Source organism: Enoplosus armatus, chromosome 4 (genome assembly GCF_043641665.1).
Source record: "Enoplosus armatus isolate fEnoArm2 chromosome 4, fEnoArm2.hap1, whole genome shotgun sequence".
In the NCBI taxonomy this organism is placed as follows: Eukaryota; Metazoa; Chordata; class Actinopteri; order Centrarchiformes; family Enoplosidae; genus Enoplosus; species Enoplosus armatus.
Genome location: NC_092183.1, coordinates 11294070 through 11320362, shown reverse-complemented (window position 1 = coordinate 11320362; position 26293 = coordinate 11294070). Strand labels below are relative to the sequence as shown.

The window sequence follows — 26293 nt, the reverse complement described above, 5'->3', positions numbered from 1 at the left end:
GAAATCAATGTTAAAATGTAATGACAATTTAAAATGATTTACTTTTATTATCCAAGCTCTATTTTCTGTCTCCCAAGACAAACGTGGGATGCAACTGACTTTTGTTTCCTTGACAAAACCAACCACCCCCTCCGAGGCTGCCAACCAACTTTTTTTTATTATACATCCATGGATGCAACTGATTAAATTCTTACAGATTCAGAACAGTTTACCTTCCCAATCTATAGCTCTTGAAAAAAAATCAATGTTCCTGTTGCTGAGTTGCAGCTCTTTTGTCATGCACCCACAAAGGCTTCATTGTAGCATAGGAAAAAAAGTCATTTTGTGGTTTTTTTTGCAAATTCCACCCTGTTTACTCAACATGGATTTCCTCGCAGGGTGAAGGCAGTTGAGAAGGCCCACTGTTTCTAGATCTCTGTGAAGCCTGAACACTGAATATAGTTTCTGAACACATTTCACGGAAATACAGTACATGTAAATTAAATAATACATTATAATCTCTCCATAATTTGATGTCTTTGCTATGGAAGACCAGTGGGCGTGGCCAAAGTCTCCTGTCATTTAGACGCCACTACTCCAGCATCAGAACCAACACCACGATGAGGGCACCTTACTTTCAGAAAACAACGTACACATACAGTGAATGATCCACAACTACAAGTAACGTGGTTACATCAGGTGTGACCAAGTCCTACAAACTATCTTTGTCTTAATGTAGTTCCTTACATCACCACCTTGCAGGTTTCATAAGCGATGTTGGCTTGACTGTCAAGATAATTCACCTCTTATTCGTATTCTCAGTAGAGAAATATACCGTTTATCACACTGTAACACCATGAGACCACAACACCTTATATATTAGACTACGCTAAGTAAATCACAGGAGTCTTGGGGCAAAAAATACCAGCAATTAATGTATCCCTGGTAACGATTGCGCCTTTAAAAAAGAATGTGAACAGAAACGGAAGTAGACTACAGTGTATTATCTTGAATCAGTCGTGAGTTTCCGCCCACCCCCTATTCTAACCAATAAGCAGAGCCGGCACAGCATCCTCCAGGGCCGCTGGAGTTCGCGGGAAACCGGCTGTAGTCGTGATACAGCAAGCCAAATTGGACTCCGGATTAAACAACTGTTTTTTATACTAAATCACCGTTTCATTGACGACCGACTATTCAGGTTAAAAACGGAGCAGTGACACAGCTTAAAATCGCCGTCTTTTTTAGGACTGCTGTCCTAGCATCCGACGCTAGTTAGCCTGCTAGGTTGTCACATCGGCTAACAGGAACCCTGTGCTTCATACGATAGGACAGAGAAAAATACTGCTGGCTCGAAAGAGACAAAGGGCTGCCCCTGTCAGGCAAGAAACAGACTGTAAAATGAGTGTTTTCAATCTTGACCGTTTTCGTTTTGACAAGAAGGCAGCGACGACAACAAACAAAGACGAGGATAGCGGGTCCAAAAGTCCAGAGTCAGAGAAGGAGAACAAGCCAGGTAACTAGCAGATGTTAAAGCTAGCCCACAATGCTGGTAGCCAGATGTGTCAGGCATGCTATCGTTAGCAGTAGTTAAGTAACATGGTTGTTATAAACATGCTGCAGGTCCGAATGACCGTTCCCCTCAGTAATAGTGGGGTAGACGCTGAGGGAACCAACATCTTTGTTATTATAGTGAGAATATGCGCCTGTGTTGTAGCTAGCTGGGCAGTATTGACAAAATCAAATATTAACACAGTGCTTTGAAGGCAGTGTGTCAGTATCATTAATGTGAAGGTATTTTAGAAGTGGCTGTTGGAGGTTTGAGGCAATGTCACTCTACTCTGCATCCTTTAAGACCAGAAAAAGATTACTCTCATCCTGTATAATAATGAGATCTCCCATGTCAGTATATCACCTACCTGTAATCCAAGAAGGTCGAAAAGGGAAATATATGGGTATATGGCACAATCTAGCAATTGATGCATGACCTAGGTCTCTTACCATCCACCATTTAATTCAGTATTTGAAGGAGGCAGATACCCAATACAATGATGTAATTTAATTACACTGGAATTATTATGCCATTACTTTGAAGTTTGATAGTGACTTGTGAAGACATGGCCATTATTCTCAAATGTCGCTCTACTTGCTGTTATACTTGCCGTGAATGCATCTGCTAACTTGTCTTTACCATTTTGCTTTCCAGCTCAGATGAAACCTGTCAAAGCCCCACCAAAATCCCATGCCCGAGGAGTAGTTTTTGAGGAAGTCCTTACCATTGACTTGGAGGAGGATGAGCTCCTCTCTGATACGAAGACCAAAATATCATTATCCAGGAACTCCAAGTAAGTGTAAACTCATATGGCGAGATTTTCACTTTTTTTTCCTACATTCATGCTGATTGACTGTTGACTTTCTTCTATAGGAATCCCATAGGGAAATCATCCAAGAATGTGGAATCGGATCATACAGAAGACGAGGACAGCGAATTGGAGGAGAAAATGGGCAGACTACTGGAGATGTTTCCTCAGTTATCGAGGACGGAGCTTCTGGAAGTGAGTTGAGATGGAGCAGAGGCTTTGCAACTTTTCAGCACAGAACACATTAGTTTGACTCCAGGGATATCCCTAGCCAATTTTCAGTATCTGTATAACAGGCTTACCTGCTGTCAAACATATTTTGATTGATTTTACTGACTTTGCTGTAGACCAACCTTAGGCTAAATGCCTTGTCATGATAAAATATTTAATTTATATATCATTTGGCTATTATAAGGACACTGTAAGACGTAACTCTTTTAATCTCCTGATTTTCCCTGTTCAAAGCACATTTTTCTGTTTTCGTTTTCAGGTCATTGGGGGCACAACCACATTGGATGGGGCTGTAGCTGCTTGCCTTTTAAAGTTTGGTGATAAAGAAGGTAAATACTTACTAGCATAAAGAAAGCATAGTTTCAAGTTATATAAAAATCATCTGCCTCCCACAAAATCCTGTAAAGTAAGGAAGGAGGAAGAGTTGTTAATTTGCTTTCTTTGTGTTTATGATGTATTCAACAATATTTGGTCTTTTCTCAGGGCCATAAAGCAAATTCAAAACTCGATGCAATAACTTATTAATGAACATGGTGTACAGCTGGAGAACAGTAAGAAGTAATTCCAAATATAGGAAAAATGTTGCAGTAAAAAACTCAGTGCTTTGCATAAACAAATTATACCTGCATAGCTGGCTACTTCTCTCAATCAGAAGGCTACTTTTAAGAACACTGCCTCTTTTGTCTGCTCAGCCTTAAACCAAGGAAGGAAGAGAAAGCAGGATGGATCCAGCAGTTCTCAGTACAGTGATGAGAGTCAACCCAGCAAGAGGAGGAGGCCGTCAGTGGTAAGATTACTTATGGTTTAAAACAACGGCATGACATGTTCACATTTTCAAGATCCTGTCATTTTAATTTAAAGTACAACTAAAGCCATTTTAAGTGATCTATCCAACATACACTGCATAAAAACAGTACTGTTGGTTTGTTGCTCATTATGCACCATAAGCTGTTTGTCTTTTCTTTTTTGCACAGAAAGAAAACACAGATAAATGTTTGCATATATTGATGAGAGAGACACAAATTATTATTAAATGGCGGCTGATGCACAACAGACCAACTGTTAGTTCAGCATAAGGATTATCATAAGGATCATGTTTTGAAGGTGATGATATAAACAATCTGTTTGACTGTCTTGGCTTTCCATTCGCTGCCAAATGCAAATCTCAGTAGGTTTTTGTCGAATTGAAGTGGTGAGGGTTTCCTCTCAGCTTTGTATTTACCTTTCTTCTATTTAAACCGAAAGGTTTCTGGTGAGGACGATAATGAAGAGCCAAGCTGGGAGAAGCAGGAAGCCATGGTCAGAAAGCTGCAGAAAAAGTTTCCTGACCAGGACAAGGAGGTGAAGACACACAGACGCTTTGTCCCTGTCTGTAACACATTAAGCCAAGTCATACAGAGATTCATTTTAGTCCAGTCATCTAAAACTGTATATACTTTACATAACATGATAACACTAAGCTTATGAGTTTGTGATGTTACATGATACAGCATAATGTCATGTTACTCAAGTCCAGAGGAAGGAAAGGGTATGACCGTCCTCTCAGTTTTACCTTTTGCCTTTCAACTTAAAAAACTCACTCAACACATTCAGCTCCATCAGATTTTTGTGACAACTCCCACACTGCTTTTTTTGTTTTCAGTGTGTCATCTGTAGACCATCATAGTCTGTGAGCGACTAAATTATTCAGCAAATGAAAAAATTGTGAGTGTGAGTGTTTGGGCGATGTAATTTGCTGCATCCCAAAAAATCAAAACCTGATTATCAACTATGAAATCTAGACATTGAGGATAAAACGATAAACCATGAATTTCAATCAGCGTGGCCTATTTATATGACAGTATTTGTAGAATATCTGCCTTATCTTTTCAGTTGAATATTGTGAAGCAAAAAAACAATGATGGCCCAAGACGTGTTTGTCCAGTGATGCCGAAGCTAAACAGAGTACTTGTCTATCATAAATGAATGGTAAATTATCTCACTTATATAGCGCTTTTCAACCTTCACGGTTCCCAAAGCTTTATAGCTAAGTCTCATTCACCCATTCACTCACACACCGATGTTGACCAAGCTGCCATGCAAAGTGCTGGTCTCCATCAGGAGCAACTTAGGTTCAGTGACTTGCTCAAGAACACTTCGACATGGTGGGGGGAGCAGGGGATCGAACCCCCAACCTGCTCTAACCAGCTTTACCCCCCGTGCGACAGTGCTAACCACTGCGCCTCCATGCTGCATCTGTATTACAGCACTGTAGAAACCGTGGATCTTGTGTTTTATCTCTGACTCTTGCTCATGTCTGTCTTGTTGTAGGAGCTGCGGATGGTGCTGCAGGAACACGACTGGAATGTTGAGGATGCTCTGCAGGTTCTACAAATGTTCTCAGACCCAGGTGCAAACACAACAGCTGCCATCTTTTCACTGACCTCGTATACTGTATATTGGCTTTCATGTTCTTGACTGATTCAGGCTCAAGTTGTTGTTTTTTTTGTTGTTGTCAGATAATACCAGCTTCAGCTCACCTGAGACGGAAGAAAAGAAGTCCAGTAAATTGAAGAGCAAAGACAAGTCAAGCAGGGACCACAGAAAGTTGAAGCGGCACAAAGATCACAGAGAAAATAAAAACAGGAGAGATCGTAAGGACTCCAAAGACCGTAGAAATATTAGTGAAACAGAGGAGGACAGTATGGATGATACAGACGCTACAAAGGACAGTGAAGACGATTCAGACTTGGAAGACAGCTCCAAAAACAAGAGTAGTAACACTCTGTCTTCATGGCTTAAAAAAAGTTCTGATTCAGTCTCCTCATCGTCCTCTGTCAAGAAAACAACTACCTCTTCCTCCCTGAAGCCGTCGTCCTCTTCCTCTACGGTTCAAGTGCTGTCCAGGTTTGCCAGTGGTACCAGTATAGCCAAGAAGCAGGCAGCAGAGAGAAAGAGGAAGGCGCGTGCCTCAGATGAACATGTCAGTTCTGAGGGAGAAAATGACGAGGAGGACGCAGTCAGCAGCGAGTTTGAGGATTCTGACGAAGAGCTGGACTCTAAAGGTGGCATGACAGATCTGAAGCAGGAGATACTCACTTTCTTCCAGGATGCGTCGATAGATGAGCTGTCGCTGATCCCTGGGTGTTCGGTGAAAAAAGCCCAGAAGATTGTGGAACTGAGACCCTTTGATAGGTGGCAAAGCCTGGTGAGAGAGAGAGAGAGAGAGAGAGAGAGAGAGAGAGAGAGAGAGAGAGAGAGAGAGAGAGAGAGAGAGAGAGAGAGAGAGAGAGAGAGAGAGAGAGAGAGTGTGTGTGTGTGTGTGTGTGTGTGTCTGTGTGTCTGTGTCTGTGTCTGTGTGTGTGTGTGTGTGTGTGTGTGTGTGTGTGTGTGTGTGTGTGTGTGTGTGTGTGTGTGTGATGCAGGTGATTCCTTTGTGTCAAATAAAACAGTTTGCACAAGTTATCAATGGGACAAGTTGTGAAAAATCACCTGTCTGAAATCATCCTACCAAACACCTGGAAAATGACTTTGTGACCTGTTAAGCTTCATTCACATGTATTTACTTATGTATAGAGACAAGACATTCCTTACAATCTATTGAATGGCAGTACTCTTCACCTCCTGACATATCTCACCTCATGCTCTCTTTTATCACATTTTCAACAGTTTTGTTTTCTTTTTCCAAACATCTATCTGTCAACAGAGAGTAAATAACGGTAATGGTGCATAATAATTATGGATGGATGTCGTGTTGGCATGACGGCAGTGGAATATTTAATATCTTTGTATAAACCAAAGTCAATGATAAGGTAGTGTTGTTAGCACTTTTTGTTATGCATGTTTGGTTTTATAAGATGTTCCCCAAGATGGGCTTAAAACCATTTAGAGTCGCACTTAAGATGTGTTTGTTGTGTTAGTTCAGAAAGTCCTCCAACCATATATTTAAGTTAATACAACTGGCTTTTATAACTTTCCAGTTCACAAGAATTATGTGTTTTGTGGCAAGGCATGCTAATGCTACACATTTTTTTGTGCAGATTTACAATGAATGCCATTGAGCTGGATGCCAAGCAAGCATGTAGCCGGTCAGTAGATACTTGACATATTGTGTGTATTATAACCGTATGTTCTGTTCTCTTCAGGTTGATGTCTTCCATAAGAACAATGGGCTGTCAGAGGACTTGCTGCTGGGCTGCAGAGTCGTCCTCAAAGAGCGGAAGGTTGTCCGGGGGCTCATGTCCAAATGTGAGACCATTTCCTCAAAAATGGTCAAACAGGTCACAGAGGTGATGGAGAGGGGCACAGGGGCCATGAAACAGCCCAGCATACTCAACAGCCAGTGAGTGAAATGCACATATACACATATTGTACTTAATGAATAGTCCATCAAATGGTTAAACTAGTAGATTATAAAAAAAAAAAAATAATAGGTGCAATTATATTAACAGTTTCACTGATGTTACAAGGGTAACAGTTTTGCATGTTTGTTGTCATAATTGATGCATCAGGACTTATCAGTGACTTACAGTATGTTTTTACAAACAAATAGGCATCCCATTCTTTTTCTAAGTCTGTTATTGGTTGTCTTTCAGGTTCCAGCTGAAGCCCTATCAGCTGATTGGTTTAAAGTGGCTGCTGCTTCTGCATGAGCACAAACTGAGTGGTATCCTCGCTGATGAAATGGTAAGGCAACCAGCCCAGGACTTGTGGGAAGTGAGTCCAAAGTCAAAAACAAATGAAAGACCCTAAATGTAAACATTTAATAAGCCAAGCACAGGCCAGTAGGCGCTTACAGCTTGTTTAAGTTACCACTCGATGAGTGTTACTGTGTCAAAGAGTGTTTTGTGTGGATATGTAGCCATCCTGCAGGTGAGTAAACAATCAGAAATTAAAGTGAAGAAAGAGACGGAGTAAAAGCAGCAGTGAGTTAAATTTGTTGTTTTAGCCCCAAGACGTTGAGAGAAGTGAGAACTGTGATTTGTATAGTTTAGTAAGGCGGCAGTGCTGTTGAAGTCTGTCAGGATTTTTGCTGTACATGGTCTGAAACGCAGATGTTCAAATATCTGTTTTGTCTGTCCACCTGGCTCTTTCTTTATGCCTTTATCTTTGTGTTTGATATCTGACAGCCTCTGTATCTCTCCACCTCTCTTCCTCTTTCTCTCAGGGTTTAGGGAAAACTATCCAGGCTATAGCGTTTCTGTCCCAGCTGTACCAGAATGGAATAGATGGTCCTCACCTCATCACTGTGCCGTCCTCTACACTGGGTAATGATCTCCACAAAGCACGCACTTTGCTACCTTGTCTCACATTATGCAAGCTAACAACATTCACTTAGATAATAGTGTTTAGCATAGCGGCATGGAGTGTCTGTTGTCTAAGGTCATGTTTACACATAGATATTTTTTGTTTGGAAAAAGCATTTTGTGAGGAGGAAAAAAAAGTAAATTATGGATGCAGGTTCAAGGTTCAGCTTTATTGTCATTATACAAAACAAGACTGCACAATGTATTGCAGTTGTAGCCCCCTCCACGCTACACACACAGTAAATGTATAAAAAGATATTCAAATATTTAAATTAGAATACAATAGAATTATAAAATAGGCAATAAAATAGAACAAAGTATATCAAAGCACTAATGGAAGAAATAAAAAGGAAAACTAAGTTATATTTACAAGGGAGATATACAGTTATGTATACAATATGTATGTGTCTGTATGCATAACAGCAATGCTCTTGTCACCTCACCTGTTGGTCTGGTGTATCTTAACGAATTGCTTAAATTTTCCATAGATAAGTAAGTAAGTGTGCATTCAGACTGCAGTATTTAATTATGTGTTTCTTAAACTTCTTCTCATTTTTTTTTGTTTTGTAAAGTTGGCACTGAGAAAGTCTTTTGTTTATTTGTGTTTCATGCTGATTGCATTGTCTCCGTCTTGTAGATAACTGGGTCAGAGAGCTGAAGCTGTGGAGTCCAAGCCTCAAAGTTCTGGTTTATTATGGTAAGACTCCTCATTCAGTTTTCTTCCTTCTGTTAACCCTGCAATTGATCTGGGAACCTTTTCTAAATGTTCACTGGGATCAAGCGCACAGAGATAGCTGAAGAGGACTCAATGTAGTGTTTGTGCAGAACAATGCCTTAGCCCATGTTCAGAACAACAGTAGCACTCTGGCAAAACCCAGCAAGAGGCTGCGTTAGTATGGGTTCTAGGTAGAAGATGAAACATAAACCAGAAAGTCCAGTTCAGGGAGCCACCACAGTGCAGTTTGTGTTCCTTTGAGGTAATATATTCATCTCTGGAAAGCAAGAATTTTGCCCATATATCAAGTATACTGCCTGATGTGTGTGCTTGAACTTTTTTCATTGTTGGTACCTTCTGTGACTCTGTGAATCCCTTTTTTAATCAATACGAGGGCATGTATTTTTGATGCAGAGCTGTCGGTCCCTTATTCAGGGCATTTTCACTGTTTTTATGTTCTTTACAGGATCTGTGGAGGACCGCCGCTACCTCAGACATGACATCCTCAATAAAGATGTCGAGTTCAACGTCATTGTGACCACGTAAGCAAACACACATGCGCACACACACCGTCTATCGTATTATTTAGATTATTACAACAAAGGTGCTACTGCAAGACTAAATCAGTGCTGGTGAATATAGAGCCACGAAGAGCCTCAAACAACTTGTCACTCGCACCTAAACACAAAGTGAAGGAGTGCTTTTGTCTGATCCTGTTTTGCTTGTGTTTGTTTGTACAGGTATAACTTGGCCATAGGAAACGATAACGACCGCAGCCTTTTCCGTAAGCTGCGTCTGAAGTATGCTATGTTTGATGAAGGTCACATGCTGAAGAATATGAACTCTCTGCGCTACCGCCACCTTATGGCTATTAACGTTAGTTCACTTTAATGTATTTTCTCCCACCACCGCCTCTCTATACTTTACATCCAGAAGTATTGTACATAACAGTTTTTTCTCTCTCTCTTTCCCTGTAGGCAGAGCACCGCTTGCTGCTCACAGGAACTCCTTTACAGAACAACCTCTTAGAGCTTATGTCCCTCCTGAACTTCATTATGCCCTCTATGTTCTCCAGCTCCACTACACAGCTCTCCAAAATGTTTTCTATGGTAAGTGTGTGAGTATGTGTGTTAAAATCATAAACTCAGTTTGTTAAACAGATGGTAGCTATGCCATTTGAAGGGGGATGCCACCAAATAACTGCATGCACACCACTTGGAAATACAAGCCTGTCCTCTTCCTTTTTATCTTCTAAACTGATTTGGTGTGTCAGACATTCTGGTATGAAAACTTGGATTTGAAATGCTGAAACACAGCTCAGATTATAGCAACGCTCCTGGTACTTCTTAAAATAGCACACTGTGAGAAGATGTCTTACTGTGATTGCATCCTGGCCCTCCCCTGTCCTTCAGTCCCTTTAAAATTATTTATTTCATGGGTGTAAAAAACAACAGAAATGTTTTGTCTTGCAAGTTATACAACCTGCCCAGAAAATCTAATAGTTTTGTAGTTGTTTTTTGGCCCATCTGACCAAAGTGTTTAACATTGTGTGTTATGTGTCAGAAATCCCACGAGGAGAAGAGCCGCTTTGAGAGGGATCGTATTTCTCAGGCCAAACTCATCATGAAACCCTTTATCCTCCGAAGAGTCAAGAGCGAGGTGAGTTGATCTGGCAAAGTTACACATTTGTATTGTGTAAATATTATGTATGTAAAGGTGTGTTCTGTAGGAACATTTTATTTGGTTCCCCTGCATCCACTATGTTAAAAACTGTGATAGTAATATATTCCAATGAACATTTGAACAACTTAATTTTTTCAGTTACTCATTTCAGTATTCTGCAGACTTAAACAAGGGTTACACAACATTTTCTAGGGCATGATCATTTGCTAAATAATGGTCATAATGTGAGTAATCATAGTTCCAACCCTGTTATTTTGTAAATAACTAATGGTCTTCCCTTTTTTCCAGGTCCTCAAGCAGCTGCCAATCAAGGAAGAGAAAGTGGAGTTCTGCTCAATGAGTGAGAAACAGCTTGTTCTCTACCAGACCCTCATAAAGAAACTCAAGACTTCCACCAATGGCGAGAGTAAGCCTGATTAACTGCCTCCTATTGTACATCACTGTATTATTTTGTACTGATAACAGAAATGAATGTCTGGCTAGTAATTTTCCCTAATGCCTTTTCTCTGCAGAGCGCGAGTTGTGTAATGTGATGATGCAGTTGAGGAAGATGGCCAACCACCCTCTGCTTCATAGACAGTACTACACCACAGAAAAGCTCAAAGCCATGAGCAAACTCATGCTCAAGGTCAGTCCTAAACACAGTTAAATAACATAAATGAACATGGAACATATTATTAGTGCAAACTTTCCTCCAGCACAACAAGATAGAGATAGCAACGCATTTTTGTTATAATCTGAATTATTCAATGTTTAATTTGTTTGTTATTTCACACTCGTCCCTCTGTAATATTTTTGGGGTATTTCTCTGCCACCTCATGTTAAATGTTTCCTCCATTCTCTTTTCTCTCCCTCCACAGGAGCCAACTCACTATGATGCAGAAGCTGCTCTGATCCAGGAGGACATGGAAGTGATGTCAGACTTTGAGCTGCATCGTTTGTGCCAGCAGTACTCCTCCATCAGCTCCTATCAGCTTGAAACCAATCTCCTGCTTGACTCCGGGAAATTCCACCACCTCTCAGAGCTGCTGGCCTCACTTAAAGACAAGGTACATACAAATGTACAGAACCATCTCTGTGGTTAATGCAGGAGGAGTGCAAACTGCACAGATAAAAGATCATGTTGCATAACTTTCCTTTAATTGTGCAGGGAGACCGAGTGGTGTTATTCAGTCAGTTCACCATGATGCTGGACATTGTGGAAGTGCTGCTGAAACACCTTAAGCACCGTTACGTCAGACTGGATGGATCCACACCCATAGCTGACAGGTCAGAGTTGCACAGTACAGCATTTCATCTTATTAATTCAAAATCTGGTAAAAGTCCTTTTAGTCATCCCAACAGCAAACTGCATCCTTTGCAGTGTGACTATTGCATATGCGTACATTGTGATTTTGATGCTGAAAAGATATATTGGGTAACCCTCAGCTGATTCAATGAGTGTCAAATTGGAAGCAATGTTTGGTATTCAACTTAATCAACTTAACATAAACTGTGTCTGGCTAAAATGATTTCTTTGTCCTGCAGGATTGTGTTGATTGATGAGTTCAACACGGATCCTGACATATTTGTGTTCCTGTTGTCAACACGTGCTGGTGGCCTGGGCATCAACCTCACCTCAGCTAATGTTGTCATCCTACATGACATCGACTGCAATCCCTACAATGACAAACAGGCAGAGGACAGATGTCACCGCGTAGGCCAGACCAAGTAAGACTGAATCTGTAAATATGCTCTGCTCTTATGGGATGAGTTTTACCCGATGAGGTCTTGTAATTGGAGTTCCCTCTTATCATGTCAGCAGTTGGACAGAAACATTTCTGCTATATACATGCAGATTCTGATGGGATTCAAATCTCCGAATAATACACTAGGTATTAATTGCAATCACAGGACATCCTCAGGTAAAAATGCTCCCTTTCAGAACCGTGCTTAACGAATTGATTTACTGTAGTGACTAAAGTACCTCACTGTGGGTGTCAGGACTGTACAGGTGATTAAGCTGATCAGTAAGGACAGCATAGAGGACTGCATACTGCAGCTGGGCCAGAAGAAACTAAAGCTGGAGCAGGACATGACCACTGCTGAACAGGGTAAGGAGATATGTACGCATACATACGCTTTCTTGACTGCATGCACACAATTTCTACTAATTTTACTATGCATTCTAAATTATCAAAACTGCAGTGATGATTTCTTTAGGTAATGCTAGGTATTGTCTGTTATAGCACAGTAAATATTCACCTAGTTAAATGAGAGACTTTTGCAAGACTTCAAGGCACAAGTCAGTGATACAGAGTTCATCAGTGAGGTCAAGCAGATTTCAGCACTGCTTCTTCTGGCACTGTTTATGAGGGTCCACTGCGTCCTAAACCCTGTAGAGATGGCAATAATGACATAATTTTCCTTAACCCATAAACAAGTACTTAAAAAAAGTCAAAAATTGTGTAATGTATATTGTATAAATGTAATATTCAAAATAGTTGACCAAGCAGTTAAACTTGGAAGATCTAATGAAAGTCCCAGGAATTGTAAAAAAAAACAAAAAAAAAAACCAAACCCCAAAACAAATCCTAAGTTAAATAATATCATGAGGAGTTACAAATCAGTTCAGGAAGAGCAAGAAAGGCGGCATCCTTCTTCCAGCACAGACAGGCAATAGATGTTGTGTATACAGAAATAACAGTTGTAAAATTACAATGTGGAGAAACAATTCACAATGTTATGTAGATAAAGTACAGATATGTATGAAGAATAAGGATCGGAGAAGAATAAATCTAAAGCTTACGGGCACTGACCAATCGTATGTAGCGGCAAGTTGGGTTAGCCATATTTCCGGTCACACAGTGTTTGAACCAGTTGACTTGCTTTTACCCTGACCTTCTGAATTATTTACAAATGAAAAAACAATAAAGCATCCTGTGTTCTTTAGGTGATGAGGGGACCATACCTGAAGATATGGCATCTCTGCTGAAAGCCTCACTTGGACTGTAATACGCAAATGCATGAAACTTGAGACTTGAGACGCATTTTTGATGGCATTCCTGTAATTCTGGGCAGACTTGAGTGTTCTGACTGAACACACACACACTCGTGTCAAAACTGGAAAACTACTGAGAACCACTTGCTGCCATGGAAAAAAAAAAGTTCTGATGTTGAGATCTGATTTACTGTGTAGCATGGTAGCTGTGCCTAAAACACTATTTTTACATGCACAGTTTTTGCTCCTACTTTTGATTACGAGACCAATATGTAAAGGCAAAACAAAAGTCTTGCCTGTTTAAATATTATGCACTCCACATGTTACGCAAGGGTCTCAAGCTGTAGAAACTTGAAAGAAAGTGGTATTGTAGAAGTTTAGTATGTATTGGAGTACACATCGAACGTGTTTGACTGAACAAAAGTATCATCATTAAGTTCACATAAACCACGTGGTATTATATTGCTCACATTCAGATAAAGGTAATGTATGCGGGTAAGGAAAATTATGCTTACTGGCAGTCTTTGATGGATAAAATACTCCAAATTCTAGTACGGAAATTGTGCTTACATACCTGAGGAGGTGGTACATGGAGAATGGAAGATTTTTTTACCATTCGTCATACCAGACAGTGTTGCATCTGGCCTGTTGTACATGTCAGTTCTTAAAAAAAGTAGGACAAGTATACTGAAAATGTTGCTATGCTGTCACATCGATTTCCTCTGCTACCTGATCAAACATTTCTGACAGTTGTGGTTGCATCAGAAGGTCAGCCAAGTATCTGGAAAATTGTATTCTCTGTCACTGTAAGCGTAATGTGTTGAGTTTCATCCTGATGCCATGTTTTAAGTCAATTTTTGGGCTAAGGCACGACTGATTGACCTTTGGGTGTGGGTGTAGTCAATGAATACAATACACAAATATTATTTTTTCTAGTGTGTCAAACTAGAAAAACTAAAACTAAAATATGAAACAGAATGTCTTTAATAAATATGGTGCTTGAATTGGTTGCTTCTACTCCTTTAAATATCTAATGCCAAGCAACACAGAGAAGATGGTGATTTGAGGAAGCAGCTGTATAACTATATAAGTGGCTAATGTGTTGTAAGTGTACAAGTGTTACTGTAAAAGCTTTTATGAAGTTGTTTGTATGTTTCTAAGGTTCCTGAACTGAATAATAAAAATTGGAATAAATGTTTGTGGTCATGCCTACAGCGATTCAGCAGGAGGAGCAGTCAATAAGAAACATTTCTCTATTTATTTTGGTCATACATGAACTATTCATCTGCTGCCAAACCACTGGCAGTTAATATTAATATATATTAAGAAATATGTAATGTAAGATTGCCCCTTTTGAGTTTGGTTTTTGAACAGTCTATTAAGAACATAATTAAAAAGTGATTAAAATTTCAACGAACACTAATTTAAAAAAGAGGTCTAAATAATGTAAAACATGAATTACAAATAACTAAAAATGTAATTGTACTCTACATTTTAATAACGTTAAGGGTTAACATTTCGATCTAGAGACTAGAAGATATGAAATGAATTGGACTTAATCCAATTGATCTGAAAGGACCTGTGAATCTGTTCCTTTATGTGAATGGTGGCATGTTTTTTTTAGTATTTCTATTCTCTAAAATTATAAAGTGTTCTCAGTTGCTTTTGTATATGGAAGACATCTGCCACTTCAAAGAAATTAGTACGTTTATAGAAATGGTGAGTGTATGTAGCCCTTGTGGTTATCAGTGCATCATCGATATACATCATTGCATCAGCCTTAAGGTGTCATACAACAGTAAATGTCCCAAATCAAAATCACTTTATTTTGTTTTGTACAATGGATGCACGAGGGCTTTGACTTTGGTTAGCTAATACTAAAACAAGACATTTACATAGATGACAACTATTTTCTTCTCGGATAGACTCTTACAGAATTTTACATTATGAAATTGTATGTGAGAAAAAGGGGGACGAGTTTGTTTGGCTTCCAAAACAAATGTCTCCAGTTAAGGGAAATTACATGATAAAAAAATCAAATACTTGAAAGTTGTAACATTATGTATCAAGAGAATGCTAAAATCTACATTAACACATTGTAATATGACAATCTACTCAGCATTCGGGGAGTATCGTCCACACCTGAAGCCTGTCAAGTGAGCGTCACATTTGATGGTGTAGGTGAAATAGAGAACGCCTTTGCTCAGCTGACAGCTTAGAGAACGAGTTCCTCGCTCAGGAAAGACAACACATCTACCCGCTACGTCATTGTAAAGCACGTCTCTATCCCAGACTTCAAACCTCAATTCCTGACCCAGTTCCACTGATCCAAAGTCATAAGTCGCATTCCACACGGGGTCATTGTTGTCCATCACCGTCTCAGTCTCCTCGTATATGCCATGGTAGAAGATCTTCACGTAGGCGTCTGTTTTCGTGAAGGTGTCTGCCCTCAAACCTGCAGCTCTGTGGATCTCCAGTCTGAGAGTTCCCCTGCCAGAGCGTAGAGGACAGCAGTTATGGTCCAGGTTGGAAGTCGGGGAGCAGTTCTTGAAACCAAGCTGGTCGTCCTTCAGCTGGTTCTCTTTGATATACTCTGTGATAGTGCTTTTTAGATTAGCACTGATCACTGAGTCCTCCACCAAATGATGCAGAGGAAAGATGGCGTAAGAAACCACATCGGGGTTGTCATGGAGGCTGTTCATCCAGCTGTGGTAGGCTTCAGATGGGTCCTGCTGGTAGAGGATGTCAGGGAAGTACCTCTCCCCTCCGATAACCTCGATCTTATGGGTCATGAAGCCTTGGTAGAAGCCCATGCTCATGTTACCCTTCAGGAGGTTGTCACACTTGTTGGAGAAGGATGCATTGGCAGGGAGGAAACCAAGAGCCATTCGGAGTTCAGCATTCAGGCAGTTTTTGACCTCGGACTCGGAGAAGCCCTTCAGTGTGGCCAGGCAGGTCCTGAAGGCAGTGATTCGCCTCACCTTACCACCAAGCTGGACCTAGGAGAAACAAAGAAATAATGAAATGATGGCTGAAAACTCCCTTTTGGCTTATGAGTAACAAGGTTCATCATCCCTCCCAGCGTCATTATCTTCAGCATTATTTTGAACTATTCCAAAAAGACATTCTGCAGCATAAATACTACAGTATAAAACAAAGGAAGTACACTGTTTTAACCACCTGACCTGGTGTATGTAGTGTGTTCCATAGGTGTCTATCAGCCGTCTATATAGGGCTCTGTCCTGGCTTGTATTTAAACTCTGTGGGAGTCTCTTCAGATGCTTTGTGAACTCTGTACTCAGCTGGGGATGATCAGCCAGCCTGTAGCTGAAAAAACAAAAGGCATGTGGAGTTCAACCATAACACAATGAGAAGATAATCTTACTCTTATGTGGCAAACAATAAACAGTCAAGTTCACCGTAAGGTCTCAGCTTAAGATGTTGTAACTTGGAACTTTGCAGAAGTTTATTTTGTGTACCATATTCCTTCATTCATTTAAAAGCTTCCAAAGCAAGTTATCTTTCGAGATTTAACCTATTTTAAGCCGTCACCTATATATATGCTAACAATACATTTGCCTTCTTTACATGCAGGGGATGTCAGGAAAATACTATGAGTATCTGATAGCCATTACTCTAATATTAATTTTGCAACTGGCATCTTTTGAGCCACCTTTGAAATGTATTCCTGTTTTCAATGAATATTGGATTGAGGTTTTCTTAAGCCAATGATAATGATATCCGGATATAACTAAACCAGAATTCCGCACATGCTCCGATATGTATATGGATGTAACAATACTTCATTGCAAGCCATTTGCCATCATTAGAACATATTTTGGTGCTGAATGTCAGTCCGATTTATTTAACCATCCCAGTAATGCTATCAATCAGCAAATGACATATAATTACAAAGCACCATTGTTACCAACCCCACTCCTCTTTACCTGTAGTAGGTGCAACTGATTTCATGGGTGGCAAAAGTGGCCTTGTCCACACTGTGCTGCGAACGAGCAAACTTTGCCAAGTCTGAGCGGCTCCCTCCCAGCACTGTCTTGCCAATATTCTCTAAACTCAAACCCAGGCCCCAGTTGTTGTTAACCAGGGAGCTGGAGCTGCGCAGCAGGGAGTCCACAGAGTGGTGGAGGGCACTAGACAGCTGCTTACTGCAGCGGCTGAAGGGACGCCAGTCGAGCACTGCTGCTGGGAGTCTCTGAATCTGAGGAGGAGAGCATAGGCAGGATGTAGGGTGGGATGCAGATGGAGGAAGAAAATAGTTGAAGGACGTGTGGAATAGTACAAAGGGAGGAAAAACACTGTGCAGGAGGAGTAAAACAAGAGAAATATGGTTTGGATGGAATTAAGTGAAGAGAATTTAGACTGACTGAAGACACCATGGAAAAGAGAGGGAAGAGAAAGCTGAGTTTTACAGTTTTCACCTCTCCTTTTTGGAAGCGGTTTGGACACAGTGTACAGGTGTGGTTGTCAGCCAGATGACCCTTGACATTGATGACATATGCTCCTGTTCGACGCATCCGCACCACATCAAAACCCTCCCCTGCCAGGTTGTGGCCCGGGACAAAAGGGGCTTTCTCACACTCTGACCCTGAGCCAATCCGACAGCCCTGGATCCTGTAAACCTCCAACGTGACCAGTAAAGCCAGGACGAAGTTGCTCCGTTGGTATCCTGCAGCTCGCATGGTTACCTAAATATAAGAACACATGGAGGGTGAGAAAGTCTATGTTTTAATGATTACGTCTTTGCTATGAAATACTTCCTTCAACATGAAAACAGTGTCTGATATGAACCCCTTTTGTGGCGGTTACAGTATTTGCCTTATAATAAAAAACACATTTCTACAGGTTTACCAGTAGGCAGACTACAGGGTTGTTTCTGGTAGCAAACGATCTAATGATGGCAGATGAATTATGTGTGTTACACAGTAAATGCAGATGAGCTTCTAATCCTCCCTGCTTTATAAACTGCAGTAATCCTGCCACAGATGTTGTGTCAACTCTAAAAACGTGCACAACAGACACATACACCATATGAGGACATGCACTCTTACCTTCTACTGTATTCTATTTGTCGTTCTTCAGATTGTGCCCTCGTCCTCCTTTTAGGAGTTGTCAGTCGGTAGCTTTCTTTGTCCACTAAAATTCCTCTCCAGATTTTAACAGCCACGAAAAATACATTTGTTGTGCCGCCCTCTCTTTGCTAACTCCCATGGATGGCACAGCTCACTGTCAATGATGGACTGCAAACTGACTAAATGCTTGATCCTGCTGGAAATTAAATCACGGTTGAGAGAGCTTTGGCTGTGCGGAGAGCCTGCTGGGTGCACTCCTTTTGTCTGTCCGCCGCCTTATGAAAAAGACAGAGGAGGGAGTTGCCCTGCTTCAGGCTTATGAATCTGTCTCTCTATCCCTCTTCCTCTCTCTCTCCCCCTAGGCCTTAACAATTTCCTCAGCATGAGTGGGTTTGTTTTCATGTCCATGACCCAGCTCTATGAATCCCTCACAGCTGTGTATGTGTGTGTGCACATGCATGTGTGGGGGAGGGAGATTCTTGTATCGTGACGAGAGAAAAGATGCACGTTGGTATGAGCACTCTTTATGGGAAATGGCTATGTGTATATGTATGTACGTGCGTGCGAGTGTACAGTGCATATGTGTATGTCTGTTGGAGCGACTGTGTGTGTTTTTGTCTAGATAAAGTCTGAGCCGGCCTGTCTGTGTACTGATAACCTTACCAACACCATGAGGTCAGCTTTGCCATTGTCTATTTATGGATGTGGGTGGAATGTTGGTTTTCTCAGTATGGTCAGTGTGGAAAAAAAGTGTCTCTCTGCACTCTGTGTATGCAGTTTGAGAAAAAGGGAGATTTGTTTTTCAACCCAGCCACTATCTGTGGGGAATATGAGCTGTTTTGCTGTTTTATTTAGAGAACAGTATGTGCTTCTGCGCCACGTTTACAAGTTTATTCATGCTTACATAGTGTGAGTTCACTTCATCTGTGACTTTTGCATTTTGCACTCACCTCAACACTATAGTGTAAAAATATTTTTTGTTATGAAAATCATACACATCATGCAGACCCCTTACAAGGCTGATTACTTTAAGTGACCCGTGGCAAAGGTATTTTTAGAGTCTTTAGGGCGTTTCTAAAGTTTTACATGAACAGAGCCATACTAAGCATGAATAGAATATACAAACGGAGACATGGATCCATTAATTTGTTTATATTACTTCGATCAGTAAATAAGTGCAGTGCAGAAGAGTTTAATTGACATACATTTATAACTCCTGTCAATTTTAGTAGCATGATACAAAAAGTAAAGTACAAAAAGTAATAAATCCTTAATCTAATGATTCTTTTATTCAAATAGAGTCTTTTATCCATAGGATATTTAGAAAAAAAACATGTTTTATGAATGGTACTTGGAAAAGAAAATCATACAAAGCATTCAAGTCCTTGAACGGGGAACAAAATTGCCATTTAGTGATTTCAAAGGCAGATTGCTCTCATATGTTTCTTACACCTAACATAATATGATATTGTCTAAAGTTTGTAAGTGCAAAATACAATGTTTACTTATGCTAAAGAACAGCTTGAAGTAAATAATTGTTAAAACTATTACATTTACCATCTATAGCAGTTGTTAAACATTAAACGTGAACATTTTCCATCATTAACCGTCAGATGCATGATAGCGATTTCTGAGTTGATAATACACAAAGTTAAAAACTAAATCTGTCACACCAGATTAATCTCTCTGGGTGCGAAGCGTCTTATCTGTGTTTTTCTCAAGCCTCATGTTGCTGTGCCTCCCTCTCTTCTTCACCACGTTCAACCTCTCCACTTATTTCATCATAGCCTCTAACTGTCCTAAACCCAGACAGCTTCCTCCTTCTCTTCACCAGGAGCACTGCCACTACCACCAGCAACATCATACCTATCACCCCAAAGGCTACCCCTGCCTTTTGCCTACTAGACATCTGACTCAGCTCCCGTACAATTTCCCTGATTTCCTAAAGTAGTGTAGGGGAAATCCTGACCGATCAATAGCTACCAGGTTGTTCCTGGTACTTTCCTGCCACTTCTGCACAGTGATGCCTGGATAGAAAGGTGTGCCGCCACCATGGCTTTGGATAAGAGAGTACTGAATATTGGACTGATACGTTTGAAGTGAATTATCTTCCAAATGTATGGCTAAGCTTATTTTCTATTACAGAAAAATAACTTAATAGTATAATAGTCATATTTAAAGGCAATATCATAAACCTGCAATGGGAGATTTTTTTTGGTGAGAGCCATAAACCGGTGTTTTATATTTCTGATTCTGATTCTGATTCACTGGAAGAGTTTTGGTAAACTTGCCTGTAATCTACAATATGTTTTGGTCCAGTTTCACACTGTGTCCCCCTCTCATTTTCCCCCCACCCAACACTCAAACTGCAACAATTCAAAAGCTAAGTAACAGAAAAAAATAGATCCATTAAGTCGTTTTACATTACTTTAATCAGTATGTTATGTTATGTGTAAGGCAGAAGAGTTAAATTGACATACCTTTTTAAATCCTGTCAATTTTATTGGAATGATACAAAAAATAAAGTACAAAAAATAATAAATTCTTACTCTAATGGTTCTTTTATTCTTATGTTGAAAGAAGGGCTCCACAAACTGCTAAGCAATTGTCTGTAAAAAATATTTATTAAAAACAAGTTTTATGAATGGCACATTCAAACAATGTCATTCAAAGCATTCAAGTTCTTAAACAGGGAATACAAATGTTTAAATACAACATGGCATTATGCATTTTGGCCTCATGAGGGCAGTATTAGGTCACTGTGACCTTTGGAAATCACTTCTGCTTTGTGCCGTTTTGTGATTTCAAAAGCTCTGGAGTCACATGTTTCTTAGGTCTTACATAATATGATATTGTCAAAAGTTTGTAAGTGCAAAATACAAAGTTTACTTATGCTAAACAACATCTTAAATGCTATCAGGAAAAACCACCTACCAATAAATGTATTGTTAAAAGTATTACATCTACTATCCATAGCAGTTGTAAAAATGTGAATTACTAATTAGTTTCATAGACATTTCAAAAGAATGATAATTAATACAAAGTCCAACTGATTCAAACTAGGAGCCCTTAAACGTGAAAATTTCCCACTTAAGTAAAATGTATGACAGTGATCTCTGAGGTGACAATCAACAAGGAAGTTAAAAACTAAATCTGTCACACCAGATTAATCTCTCTGGGTGCGAAGCGTCTTATCTGTGTTTTCCTCAAGCCTCATGTTGCTGTGCCTCCCTCTCTTCTTCATCACTTTCAATCTCTCCACGTATTGTATCATAGCCTCTAACTGTCCTAAACCCAGACAGCCTCCTCCTTCTCTTCACCAGGAGCACTGCCACTACCACCAGCACCATCATACCTATCACCCCAAAGGCTACCCCTGCCTTTTGTCCACTAGACAACTGACTCATTTCTGGGTTAAGCTTCTGTACAATGTCCTTGATTTCCTCTGGTTTGGCCAGTTTCCACGCCTTTGTCTGCCCCACTCTGACCCAGCTCTTATCTCCTTCAGTCATCACCATAACCGTGTTCGTGGCCTGCATGCTGACAAGTGGAGGTTTACTGAAAGGAGGCAGATGGATCGGAAGCAGCTGTCCACCTGTGAACAGTCCTGACTGGACACAGTAAAGAATTTCACAGCCGTCGCTCACTGTAGCAAGGTGCTGACTGAACTTGGGAGGGCAGCGGCGTTGGGACCCTGCCAGTGGGTTGCTTGACTGACAACTGAAGAGGCCTCCGAATGGTACGGAGTATCTGGTCCCAGTTTCATAGTCTTTACTCACACAGATCACTTGGCCGTCCGAGAGAAACTTGACTGGAATAAAGTTTGGAGGGCAGCTTTTGGCATTGGTGAGGGGGTTCAGGAGAGAGGGAGTGTATAAGCCTCCAAACAGATACCCTGAATTGTCTGGGGCCTTTCCGTTAACAGAGCACCAGTAGGTGTCAATGCGAGCAGAGCGAACGTGGTAGTTGTCCTGACACACTTTACGATGGCAATGTGAAAGCCAAAGAAACCCACACCGATGGCTTTGGTCATAGCAGTCATACGAAGTGTAACCCTGCTGTCTCACTTCTGATCTCAGTAAAGTTGGGGAGTAAGGCGAACGACAAGAGAAGTCACCTGTTTCAGGGTTTTTCTGGGCCAGAGCATCACATAGTGGACCTGCATCTGAGCTGAGCTGAGTACACTCTTGGTACACACCACCAAAACTGAGGTTTGTAGCGGGGCCCTCACAGGATGCATCATCAACATTGGCTTGGAAGTTAAAGTTCGTGGAGTCGATGTTGACACACCCAGGCCGTGTGTTGACCTTGTAGTATCGCTCTATGGCCTGACTCACTGTGAGAGCCACTTTGCCAACTGTAGGCTGTGGCAGATCAGGGATGGTGTTGGTGTTTATAAAGTAGTGTAGGGGAAATCCTGACCGATCAATAGCTACCAGGTTGTTCCTGGTACTTTCCTGCCACTTCTGCAGAGTGATGCCTGGATAGAAAGGTGTGCCGCCACCATGGCTTTGGATAAGAGAGTACTGAATATTGGACTGATACGTTTGAAGTGAAGAGCTCTGTTGGGTATTTTGACTGCTTATGTCAAACTTGAGTTTGTCAAAAAAGTTTAACCCTGCCTGTGCTTTGACAGAGGAACTTTCTGACACGCTGTCCGACACATATGAAGAACGGAGGTAGTCTTCCTGCACCAAAGTAGCCCCGGCATCAACACTAGTGATAACATGGGTTCCATAGTCCAACACCATCTTCTCTGAGAGATAGTCTGCATTCCTTGTTTGGTTGTTTTCAATTGCATCAGCTATCTCTTTGGCTTGTTGAGCAAAGCGTGTGTCCAGCGTGAAGTCTGGATAAGCCTTAACTGTGTAGATGAAGTTACGAACCTTTGAGGAAAAAGATTAAATATCATTATGTTATAGTTTGTTTTTGTTTGGGGAGTTTTAACATCTGCCATACTCATTTCAGCTTTTTACCAAATGTATAAGTACTCTATGGAAGAGTAGTGGTTCTTTTGTACACAAAGTATCTGGGAGATTATTTTAGCTCTTGATCCACAATTGCTGCCTCGGCTATATGTGCTTTTATTGTAAACATCCAAACTATAGTAAATAAAAACTTACTTGCACTCTGGCTGTAGTTGAAGCGTCTTTGACCTGATGGGTTTTCATCCTCTGGTTCTCTGTAGAAAATTTGCCATTCAGCACAGAGAGGAAGGATATGTCGGCATTTATGGTGTGAGAAGTGGAGCTTTTCTGCTCCAGCCAGGAGCTGATTATCTCTGAGTTTGTCTCCACACCCGTCTCCTTGTGAGGGATGACAAACACCTCATCTGGGATGAGGTAGAGCCCGTCCTCCGTGGTCTGGCACTGGAAGTAGCTGAGGTTCATGACTCGACCCATATCCATGTTGCGGAGGTTGTCCCAGCCTCCGCCTGGCAGCACCTCCAGTGCTGTGATGGAGAGGTTGGTGGAGGCACGACATTGTCTGAGCCAGTTGGTGGGGCGGTCGACAGGGACTGAAGAGCAGACATGAAGGAGAGAGAGAGCCAGGAGGGTCACTGCTGCCTTCATGATGGCTGTGTCAGAGAGGGCTAATATGACTGAACATAAGGTTCAAGCCAAGTTCCTCCTCCTCTCACGCAGTTTATCACATGACAAACAGGAACATCTTGTTTAAGAATGCGTGGGGTGGGGTGAAGTTTTACTTTCATTTGAAAGTCATTTGTTTACCAAAAGTATATACTACGATCTTCTTATTAACTGAAAAAATAACTCAGTTGGCCGTGTCGAAGGGTTTAACCTGAATACTCTTCAGACTATGACTTATGACTATGCTTATTTTCTATCACAGAAAAATAACCTCACAGTATAATATAACCACATTTAAGGGCAATATCATGAAACCTACAATAGGAGATGTTTGGGTAGCCATAAACCTGTATTTTATATACTACAATTACTATGATTTATGTTGATCCGTCAAGTGATTAAAATTTTCCAGTCAGTGCATGTTTGGGTGATAAAAGCACAGTGTGTTGAAATGAAGTAAGTAAAGGTAATAAGAAAAGTAAAGTGAAATAAAGTAATAAGTACTAATAATGTAATAAGTCATAAAAACCTGCCTAAACCTGTACATTTTGTAAGTAAATGAAACTACCATGCAGTCTGAAGACGAACACATTAGACGTGTTTTGTGAGAGAAAAAAACAAAATTGCCAAGAGTTTTTTCATGTACACCAGAGCAGTGCACTCACAGGAGGAGTTTGGGTAACTTGCCTGTAATCTACAATATGTTTTGGTCCAGTTTCACACTGTGTCCCCCTCTCATTTTCCCCCCACCCAACACTCAAACTGTTACAATTCAAAAGTATACTTGAATTAGTAGATATGTACTGTGCAGAATAGTTTAATTGACAAACATTTTTAAATCCTGTCAGTTTTATTAGCATGATACAAAACGTTAAGAAAAAAACTATTTATAAATAACTACATGTTTTATGAATGGCACATTCATACAATGTATTCAAGTTCCCCAGGAGCACTGCCACTACCACCAGCACCATCATACCCATCACCCCAAAGGCTACCCCTGCCTTTTGTCCACTAGACAACTGACTAATTTCTGGGTTAAGCTTGGCCAGTTTCTACGCCTTTGTCTACCCCACTCTGACCCAGCTCTTATCTCCTTCCGTCATCACCATAACTGTGATGCCAGGAGGGTCACTGCTACCTTTATGATGGCTGTGTCAGAGAGGGCTAAGACCACTGAATATAAGGTTCATGCCATGTTCGTCCTCGTCTTATGCAGTTTATCATATGACGAACATACAGCAAAATCTTGTTTAAGAATAGGTGGGGCACGATGAAGTTTTGCTTTCATTTGCAATTCCGCATTTTTGTTTACCCCAGCGTATACATACTATAAGCTATATACAGAAAAAAGAACTCAGTTGGCCAAAGTGGGATTACCTGTCAAAGGGTTTACCTGAATACTCTTCCTAAATTAGGACTATGGTTATTTTCTTATAGTGTAATATAACCATGTTTAAAAGCAATATTATGAAACCCTACAATAGGAGGTGTTTTGATAAGAATCATAAATCTGTGTTTTATATACTGTCATTACTATGATTTATGCCAATTTATGTAAAAAAATAACTTGCTCTGCTCTTTACATGCTCCTTTTCACACACATTTTTATACTTGGTATACTTGGTAAGATTGGTAAAGGTAAAGTAAAGGTGTTCACTGACTTCCTCTTAATAAAGGGAACAAAAACCAGACATGAAAACAAGGTCCACTTAATGAAGGGGAAGTGGCTTTGTTTTCTCATGAAACTGTCACATGAGTGTACATCACTTGGAGTGTCCTGAGAGTTTCTGACTGAGTCATCACCTGACCTCACCAACACCCACAAATCAAGTATAAGCTTGAACGTTTGGCAAACTACAAAAGATGAGTAAAAACAATTCATGTAGGAATAAACTGCAGAATTATAAAATAACCAGTTTAACCATATCTACATGTCCTCTATCTGTCTTCATAAAGGAGACAAGTGACTGAATTACTGGTCTAGAAATACTTAAATAACAAAACAGACACTGATTTTTCAGAACAATAAAACAAATTTATCTGCACTACATGTTCTATTATTTAATAACAATTACATTTTTTTTATTAAATAATACTTTTTTCTTATAACTACTCTATATTATAACTTATATATAATAGTAACACTTTATAATACAGCCCGCAATTTATGGTATAATTTCGTTTTATAAATCAGTACATAAACTATACTTACTGGTTCCTCTGGTACCTGGTAAATGTAGGTATAGTGGATGAAAACCAGACAATGGAGAAAGAGCCAGTAACAATTGGGAATTTCAGTTAGTAACAGCAAGGCCCGTGGGCTGGATTATACCAAAATAGCTCATTACAAAGTAGAGCTCCTGTATTTTATGGTCTTTT

At 40.4% G+C, this 26293-nt stretch overlaps 3 protein-coding genes across 3 annotated transcripts; 1 reads left to right on the top strand and 2 right to left on the bottom strand.

Annotated features, from left to right (window-relative positions):
• Positions 1-2407: 2407 nt before the first annotated feature.
• Positions 2408-13459, top strand: smarcad1a (SNF2 related chromatin remodeling ATPase with DExD box 1a). Its single transcript, XM_070903819.1, has 21 exons — positions 2408-2531; positions 2827-2896; positions 3260-3351; positions 3813-3908; positions 4878-4956; positions 5066-5754; positions 6692-6888; positions 7142-7232; positions 7714-7813; positions 8490-8549; positions 9034-9109; positions 9308-9443; positions 9545-9682; positions 10131-10226; positions 10539-10656; positions 10763-10878; positions 11111-11299; positions 11401-11519; positions 11778-11960; positions 12234-12343; positions 13183-13459. The coding sequence occupies exons 1-21, from the start codon at positions 2478-2480 to the stop codon at positions 13242-13244; spliced, it is 2871 nt and encodes a 956-aa protein (XP_070759920.1). The 5' UTR covers positions 2408-2477; the 3' UTR covers positions 13245-13459.
• Positions 13460-15341: 1882 nt separating this feature from the next.
• On the bottom strand, positions 15342-17930 carry prf1.5 (perforin 1.5). Its single transcript, XM_070904972.1, has 4 exons — positions 17670-17930; positions 17178-17449; positions 16416-16557; positions 15342-16229 (listed from the first exon to the last, which is right to left on the bottom strand). Exons 1-4 carry the CDS (start codon positions 17928-17930, stop codon positions 15342-15344), a joined length of 1563 nt encoding a protein of 520 aa, XP_070761073.1.
• A 2995-nt stretch (positions 17931-20925) lies between these two features.
• On the bottom strand, positions 20926-23893 carry mpeg1.1 (macrophage expressed 1, tandem duplicate 1). Its single transcript, XM_070903949.1, has 2 exons — positions 23444-23893; positions 20926-23206 (listed from the first exon to the last, which is right to left on the bottom strand). Exons 1-2 carry the CDS (start codon positions 23891-23893, stop codon positions 21527-21529), a joined length of 2130 nt encoding a protein of 709 aa, XP_070760050.1. The 3' UTR covers positions 20926-21526.
• Between the last annotated feature and the right edge of the window lie 2400 nt (positions 23894-26293).